We start from the raw sequence: 8,819 nt of genomic DNA, 5'->3' as shown, positions 1-8,819 counted from the left end.
AAGTAATTTCATGTTTAATAGGGTTAACTATGGTGCGTTCATCTAGTCAATTTAATTAAGGGAAGTAATAAGAACTTTGTATGCGTTCATCTCTGTTCTTGATTGATTCATAATTTGTGTTTTGAAACCTTGTCCACGTGTTAATAGTAGTTAATTACATCTCTATTTAGTAGTTAATTACATCTCTATTTGCTATGACATCATACTTCTATCTTGATTCAGATTTGTTTGATCATCAGTGTAATTAGATTAGAATACAGACTCTTAAATCTCCCTTTATCTCGTAAATAATGTTTATATATACTAATATACTTAATTCTTTCATTTGTCTAACATCTTTTGTAGGAGTTTACAACCCCCAATCCTCAGCTTAGAACGATACCCTACTTACTCTTACTACATTAATGAGGTTTTAAATTGTGCACTCATTTGGGTGTAGTCAATATGCATGCAATTCTTTCTTTAAATTTACAATCTATCTATTGTGAAGCAAATAGTGTGGCCCATAGATTGACTCACCTTGCTAGTGTTGCTTATTTAGATGGTTATTGGTTTGATGAGGCTCCTGTAATTATCCAGGATGCATTCTTTGAGAATTCTTGTACTAATACTTGAGGTTTCTTGTACTAATACTTGAGGTTTAGGTAATATGTCCCCCTCGCTGTACAATCATTCTCCTATTATTGATACTATTATTGGACGGGGCTCTTGACCATTTACCCATTTTGGACCAAAAAATGTCCATTGACTCCACTAAAAGATTTGTGCGGCCACTTACTCAATTTTAATGTAAAAAGACAAGTTTGCCTTTCAAATAATTAAAAAGTCATTAGAGACTTTACCGGACTTCTGTCACTGGAGACTTTTATTACTCAAAATAAATTTTTATTGGGGAGGCAATAAAATGTTTATTGGGTATTATTGAGGGTCAATAAAAATTTTATTGGAGGACAATAAAACAGGACGCCGGACTCCTGTCACTAGTCCGGAAGTCACTGGAAGTTTGCAAAGAGGTTGTCAGAGACTTTTGTTACCCCCAATAAAACCCAATAAATTTTTATTGGGGGGCAATAAAAGGTTTCTTGGGTATTACTGGGGGGCAATAAAACCAGACGGTTGTCACAGGTGGCCGAATTCCGGTGGCCGGTCACCGGATTCCGGCGAAATCTTTCTTTTTAAGTGACAAAGGGAGAGAGGGCAAAATTGTCCTAAAAATAAACAAAAATAAAAATAAAAAATAATTTAATTGGGTATGAGGGCAAAAAATATGTAATTTGTTGGGTAAATAGACAATCTTATAAAATGTTTAGATAAATAGAGTTAGTGTAACTCAAATCTTGATATATTGGACATTTTCCCTATCGAACGTGGGGATGAGCCTCTTCCAAACCCCATTTCAAAAAAAATAAAATAAATAAAGTTCTTATTCTGATTAAAAAAAAAAAAAAAAAAAAAAAAGAACAAAGAACAAAACGCGCTTTGGGCTTTCACTTCCACTAGCTTAAGACGTAATTTGAGGCCCATGTCTAATTGGAGTGTGCCAATGGCAATAAACAAGAGAGGTGTTCAAATCAGACCGGCAGCTCCGTGATCGAGATTTTGTGGTGTTAAGACTCTTGAGTCTTGACTGGTCAGTTACCTTTTCGGTTTCTGTATCCCATTTGTTGCTTCCTGCTTTATAACGCAGTTTGACTATGTCTGCTGCTTCTGCAACCGCTGTAGCAGCCTACATTTCTAGACCAAACTGTACCAGTCTCAGCCACGTACCCGTTTGGAGAAGCTCTTCTTCTCTAAGACCACAGCCGTCTCTTACTCGCATCTTCTTCAAAATCCCATGTGGGTTTTCCAAGCGAAGCTCGGTCTTCACTGGATTCAGACCTCTTTCCCCTGTTATGGAATGGCAGGACTGCACGTAATTTCCATCTCTTATTGCTTTGAGAATATAGATTCTTATTTATGTCTGAAATTAATTTGTTCGTCTGGTATTTTATTTGGCTATGAGGGTCTTCAGTATCAGCAACTAGTTACCTGTTCTTTGTTGCTGCATCGAGTTTCAATTTTATTGATTTTGATTGGAGGGTCTGACCTCATTTACTCTGATTTTGTGGCAATCTGACTTTTTTAGCGTAGTGTAGTTCTTATAAGTTGATTCTCAGTCGATTAGGAATGCACGATGGTTTTCACTTGCAAGTGTTTATATGTACTTTAGCAGCTTAATTGAATAAAGACCCACCTGTGTTTTTATCATGCTGGTGCTTCTTATGATGATTTAGCTTTTACTCAGAATGTAGTATATAAATAATGTGAAACGAGTTCTTGAGTGAGGTCTATCGGACTAGCATGTATGTGCTCTACTAATTTCTAGACAATGTGATCAAATGCAGAGTAAAGACAAAAATTGATGTGCCTATTTCAGTCGCATATGATTGTTACTCTGATCGTGAGGCCATTCCCCAGTGGATGCCCTTTATTTCTACTGTAAAGGTACTAAAAAAGTCTCCCAACACTCGCTAGGTGACCTTCAATTATATTTGAAGTAAACTGGTGTTTGATCCATATAATTGTTTATTTGAAAAACATAGGTATTGGAAGACAAGCCTGACCTATCACGATGGTCACTTAAGTATAGAGCTTTTGGGCGTGATATTGAATTCTCATGGCTTGCTCGAAATATGCAGGTAAGAATCATATACCATGCTTTTAACTCTAACTCTTTGTTTGCCATCATGATATGTCCATCTCTCATCAGAACTAAGCTTTTTTTTTTCCTTGGTTGAAAAAACTAAGCAGTTATATGAAGTATCCTAACAATGCTCTCTTTCAAACTGTCGTTCAACTACTTTCATGCAGCCCACCCGAAATCAGAAAATCCACTGGAGATCTCTGGAAGGTCTTCCTAACAGGTGAGAAGATGAGAAACATTAGCTGAAACTGTGTACTACTAGCTGTTGGAAAAGTGTGTGCAATTTAAGGCTTTATATGTATTTAAAAGAATGCATATATATTGGATGTAATTTGCTTTATTTGCCGTTGTTACTTTATAATCCTAGAGCTTATGATAGAATATCAATTATCATATTTAGGTATTTGGTTAAAAGCTATTGAAGAAAATATGTGAAGTTAATTACTGGAAACAAATGCATATGTGAGTAAGTTTGTTCTGGTTCAAAGTGCACTAGGAGCTTAAATGTCTGTACCATGTCTAACAAGCTCAATGACCACATCTTACTATGTTAGGTTAATATTATATGTAATTCAGTCTTCAAAGTGTTCAGAACACCCGTCATAAAGTATGTCACAAGATGATGTTATCCTCCTATTATCTAGGCTATAACAAGGGAATTTATAACACTGAGCGGGAATGTTAAATGTTGGGTATAACATATGCAATAGACTTAAGTTTCTGTGTTTTGTTGATATCAGAAATTTGATATACTGATTTACTTGCATGGCAGAGGCGCTGTTCGTTTTTATCCAAAAGGTCCTTCGTCATGCATAGTAGAAGTGAGGCTTCTTTGTTCTCTATTGAATTTGAATTTCTCACAATTATGTTTATGTTGTTATGGATCTTCTTTATACACCTATTCCAATCAATGACAGATGGGCAGTGTTTAGGGCATATGAAGGCCATTCATGCTGCTCAGTGGAACATGATTTTCAGTTTGATTACTTAAAATACATTTCTCTGCCCTTGGCCATCAATTGAACAGCCTAGTTTCTTTTCTTGTAAAGTAAAATCAGTGGTGTCATTGACTTGGTTTTCCTGTTCTGGTCATTTCTGAGGAAGAAGAAATAGGAAAAGCACACTTGTATTTCTGTCTCTGTTGGGTAGCTCACATTGCTTTTTTTTTTTTTTTTTTTTTCTTTCCTTTCTGTTTCAGTTAACAGTCTCTTACGAAGTTCCTGGAATTTTGGCTCCAGTGGCGTCAGTAAGTATTCTAGCTACAGATAATATTTCATTCTCCATGCAATGCAAATACGAAATGATCTCATATTCAATTGATATTTTACTAGGATTATTTTTAGATGATGAAATAAACAGTTCTGATAATATTACAGTAGTACAGTAGGAAATGAAAAGAAAAATGGAGAATTTCTAAACTCCAAAAGAAATGAACACTTGCGATGTGGTTTGATTGACGATGGCAATAAATGTGATTTGATTGCATTACTTAACGAAAAATAGCAAATGTTGTTTATTTGAAGCAGTCCCTCATTTTGGTTCTTATGGCATGATCCAGGCACTGCAACCTTTTACTGAAAGTTTACTTGGACGTGGCTTGGAAAGGTTTGCAACATTTGCAAAAAGCTACAAATCGGACTCAACTGTTTAATATTGTTAATGGTAGCTAAACTTGTAAATGGGTGACCATTCTTATGTTCAGCGAATTGCCATTTATTCATTTTAACTTGGCAAATATTTCCAATGGAATCTAGTTCTGCGGTTCTACCATTTAGTTTTGTTACTGAGCAGGAATGCCACTGATTTTTCACCAAAGCAAAGAAGTGGTTTCATTTTAGTAGCCATCTCTTAGGAAGCTACCTTTTTCGGTGTTTGTTATTACATCAAAAGAAAATAATCAAGAATACATCTTTTCTTTTTGGTTTTTTTTTCATACTCTTGAATTTATTTTGCTTAGATTGTTGATATTGGATTACCGCTCTCTCTAAAACTCGCATAACAGGAGATATTGCACCATAATTTGTACTTTCAGATTGTATAATGCATTTATGCCTCATCAGTAGCTATTGTAACAACTTGGTATTATGCATCATGCTGAAAGAACAGGACTACTATTTGTATGATGGATATGATCTCTCTATGGAAGGAAAGAACTAATGATGGATGAGTGGTTAAGGTTGCCCCCAAAACTGTTTAGAGTTGCATCCCATGAAAGCAACCAACTCCTGATGCCTAATTGCCTACTAAGAAAACTAGAAAGGTCAGTAGGAAGCTCATAATGCTGAATATGTGTTAATGGTTTGAAGTCCTGAAAAGTAGGCCTACTTGTAATGAAGAGACAAGCTGAAAAAATGAAGATACTCAGATAATAATAATTACATGGATACAAATGAGTGGATCTACAACAGATGGACAGTCTCTCTGGACTTCCAACGAAAAGAATGCCTCAACATACAGCTTTTACAACACAACCACCAATCCGCCTCCCCTTTCTTATGTATGTACATCAATCCTGAGCCAAGCTCACTGCGAGACGGAGACGAGAAAGTGAAACACTGACAAAATTGCTAGCTGCCATCTCATAACTGAAGCAGCCAAAACAATGTATGAACAGTCTCTTGCTGAGAAGACGTTTACTGGAGAAGTTGTATGTGCAATCAACCACTTGTATCCAACAAGCTCCTTAGGCTACAGAGAGCCTCAGCAGAGAGGCTGCAACACCTAAATCTCCGTTCCCGAGGTGGTGATAATGGTTCCCGCTGATCAAGAGAAGAGAAGCATACAACAATTACAGTAAGATTATCAAACGTGTTGAGGCGAAGGGCCTCCATGACAAGATCCTTGGCACACTGCTCTGGGTCATCATGCCGCCGCAGGCCACGGCGAACAAGGCTAACCGCATGCTGACTTGACATCACATCCCAGATCCCATCACACCCTATAATGAGAAACTCATCTTCCTCTGTTAAATCCATCCTACGGAACTCTGGTTCGGCGATAAGGGGTGAAGCAGAACCACAAGGAAACTTCATGTCCCAGTCACCTAAGGCTCGGGAGACTGATAAGACACCATTCAGATACCCATCATCAACATATCCCCCCAATTCTTCAACCCTCTTCCGTTCCGAGGGATATATTGGCCTATGGTCTTGGGACATATCAATTGCCTCTCCCTTCCTGCAGAGAACAGCTCGACAATCACCAGTATTGGCTACCATCAAAAGCCTGAAAAGAAGAAAACCAGTTTAATCATAAGCGGAAGAGAATTAAAAGTGAAGAGTGGACATATATACAAGAACAAATCCCAAACAGCCCAAGTTGAATCACTATGAAATATCGACCGAATCATGCATAAGAAACTAATTAAAAAACACTGACGGTAGAATGACAGCAGATGATTGCAATAATCAATATTGATTATTCAAAATACAGACTAGGTCAACGAAAGAGTGTTATTCTTTTGGTGCAATAAGAAGGGAAGAGAATTCTAAGCATATATATACCTTCCAAAGATCATGGCAGTTAATGCTGTCGTCCCAGAAGAACTGCTTACACTGCAGTCATCTGCCAAAGCAAGGTCTACCTGATGAAATGCTTTACGGAGAGTATTCTCGAGCTCCTCTGAGAAAATTTTATTAACTTCACTAGCTTGGGGAAAATTGACATCATCAAACACGAGTCTCATCACATTTTTTCGAACATAAGCTGCTGCTTCAGGTCCTCCATGTCCGTCAAATACCTATATGACATTTGCAATCTCTGTAAGCTTCAAAACTAGACAACCAAATTTAAATTTATTATATTCGCAAACCCAAAGAGATATCATTACCCCATAAAAAGCACTTGGGGTGGGAAAACTAAAGAGCGATCCCAGGTGTGAAGATAGATCGTCTATCAGTATATGTTCATCTTCCATGTATCTACGCGGTCCAATGTCAGCGAAGCTACCAGAACGGAGCCTGGGAAAGAATTCCAGGTCCGCTGGTTCAGGAGCCAAGTCTGAAACTTTATCCGCTGGTTTAACATCCTAAAAAGAAGTAAAAGAAAACAATCAATACATGTTAGACACTTTTAAACTAGTACAATTCTTCCCTAAAGTATTATTTCTAATAAGCAGCAGTTCAAACTTTTAAGTTCAATGTGTATGGTTAAGTCTAATGACAATGAGGGAAGTTCTATGTTTCACAATTATATTTGGTACTAATTATAAGATTGAAAGATGAACTAAATGTCCAGATTTCAAGTACTCTAACACTTATATAAAGTCACCAACATAGTCATGAACATAGTTCTCTTTCAAATTTTGGGGCCTAATTAAAAAAAATTAAAAATATGATCCAACAGAGAATCTGAAAGGAGTTCAAACTAAAAACTATCAGGGCTGACATCATAATTCATAAAGACTTAAAATCAGCATCACTCTCATTTACACCAAACCCTTTTGAGGGATCAGGTAGAAAAGGAACGAAAATAACATTACCTGGTAAGAACTATCTTTGCAGGGTAAGAGTGATTGCCATAAATATTTCTATTTTTGTAATTAAAGTGATCAAGACTCTAATTCTCTTGTATTTAGTTTCAAATCTGAAACAAATCAAGCTACTGAGTAAGCACCGGGCCCTATTTTTAAACAATCAGAAACAACATCAATTCCAGAAGCAAAAACTGAAACAAAGCCATCATCCCCTCTTCACAACAACAACAAAAAGATTCAAACCCAGATGGTAACTAACACCTAGAAGACCAAATAATCCAAAAAAGAAGAGAACTTCAAGATCAGACAACTCACAGGTTGGGAGGTCGATATTAAAGCAGCAGCAGGGGAGACAAATTCCAGAGGGCGACTTCGGTCAAAACTCTTTGGCGAAATCGATGCAACTACATCTTCAACCTCACCAACGCTCATCCCTTTAGCAAACACTTCAACGTTCTGCGGACACATGATCTTAGCTTCGGGTTCGGCCACCATTTTCACTCACAAGCATACCACAAAACACAAATCCCACAACAAAATTCTTAGAGACTTTTCCCGACGACGACGACGACAGCGAAGATAACCAGATTATTCGTATATTCCCGCGGTTTCTAGAGAATTTCCTGTTGGGTTTTTCCCTTTCGATCAAATCAGCTGAAAGATTTTGAAGGGAGTTTGGCTTTGAGCTGGTATTTATATGAAACAAGGAGACCGGTTACCGGTGGCTGTTATAGTTCCAAGTAACACGTGTCGGCTTTCTGGAGCTTTCTGTTGAGTGCACACGATCATGGGGTGATTTGGCACTCTGGCTTTGCGGACGCGTGACCCTTTGGACCATTCGTAGGGCGCTCGAGGCTTCCTGGAAATTACGCAAACGCCCTTCTTCCTCGTCTTCCACCTTCGGGGAAGGTGTGTGAATTGTCCAACTTGCCGAGTTGACTTTTCGTACGGCGGGAACGGGGATTGATCTGGGATTGTGGGCAAAACCAAGGGCTACGTTTTCTGAAGCTGGGGTAATGTCGGCGTTCACACTGGGGGATGCTTTGCTGACGGTAGCAATGAGGGATGATTACTAGGAAAGGACGTAAATACCCCTCGGTAGCTTACTTCTTGAAATCAAGCATGTAAAAGTAAAACGCGCACGCGATGAAGTGTTGGTGTGTGGGTGAAGGTTCCGCGCCAAGTCAAAGGGAATTGGACGCGTCCAACGGTCTGCAGTCAACTCTACTTAACTCGTTCAAAATCCCAACATTTGTTTTTTGTTTGGTAAGAAATTCAATTATTCATTTCCAAATTGTAAAAGAATCTGAATGTCAACTCAAGAATGTTAATTTGGAATTCGACTCTTCTAAAGTGCTGTAAAATTTTAATGTCCTTTCAAAAAAATAATTTAAGGGTCTGAATAATTTGTTAATATAAAATTAATAATAATGATTTTATCAAACAACTTCAACACAAACCCTATAAATAGCTTAACAGCAAGTTAACTTAAGTTCCAAAAAAAAATCTTAAATTCAATTTTAATGTAGGTGAGTGGAAGGGGTATGGATCCTTGGATTATTTGAGCATTAAGATTTTGCTTTACAAATTTTGAACTTATCAATCTACTAGAAATATTTTCTTTTTTGGTAAGTCAATCTAGCTACTAGAAATATTGAGCAC

The 8,819-nt window shown here is 37.5% G+C and overlaps 2 protein-coding genes across 2 annotated transcripts; one reads left to right on the top strand and one right to left on the bottom strand.

Moving 5' to 3' along the window:
- The first annotated feature begins 1,548 nt into the window (after window positions 1-1,548).
- On the top strand, window positions 1,549-4,453 carry LOC133720140 (uncharacterized). The gene is made up of 7 exons (XM_062146315.1): window positions 1,549-1,912; window positions 2,385-2,484; window positions 2,583-2,678; window positions 2,851-2,903; window positions 3,456-3,504; window positions 3,882-3,929; window positions 4,242-4,453. The coding sequence occupies exons 1-7, from the start codon at window positions 1,695-1,697 to the stop codon at window positions 4,332-4,334; spliced, it is 657 nt and encodes a 218-aa protein (XP_062002299.1). The 5' UTR covers window positions 1,549-1,694; the 3' UTR covers window positions 4,335-4,453.
- Window positions 4,454-5,027: 574 nt separating this feature from the next.
- LOC133720139 (probable protein phosphatase 2C 49) lies at window positions 5,028-7,830 on the bottom strand. Its single transcript, XM_062146314.1, has 4 exons — window positions 7,473-7,830; window positions 6,513-6,710; window positions 6,187-6,422; window positions 5,028-5,908 (listed from the first exon to the last, which is right to left on the bottom strand). Exons 1-4 carry the CDS (start codon window positions 7,650-7,652, stop codon window positions 5,341-5,343), a joined length of 1,182 nt encoding a protein of 393 aa, XP_062002298.1. The 5' UTR covers window positions 7,653-7,830; the 3' UTR covers window positions 5,028-5,340.
- Between the last annotated feature and the right edge of the window lie 989 nt (window positions 7,831-8,819).

This window comes from Rosa rugosa, chromosome 7, assembly GCF_958449725.1.
Source record: "Rosa rugosa chromosome 7, drRosRugo1.1, whole genome shotgun sequence".
In the NCBI taxonomy this organism is placed as follows: Eukaryota; Viridiplantae; Streptophyta; class Magnoliopsida; order Rosales; family Rosaceae; genus Rosa; species Rosa rugosa.
Note: the sequence above shows the minus strand (reverse complement) of the source record. Positions and strands in the feature narration are given on the sequence as shown.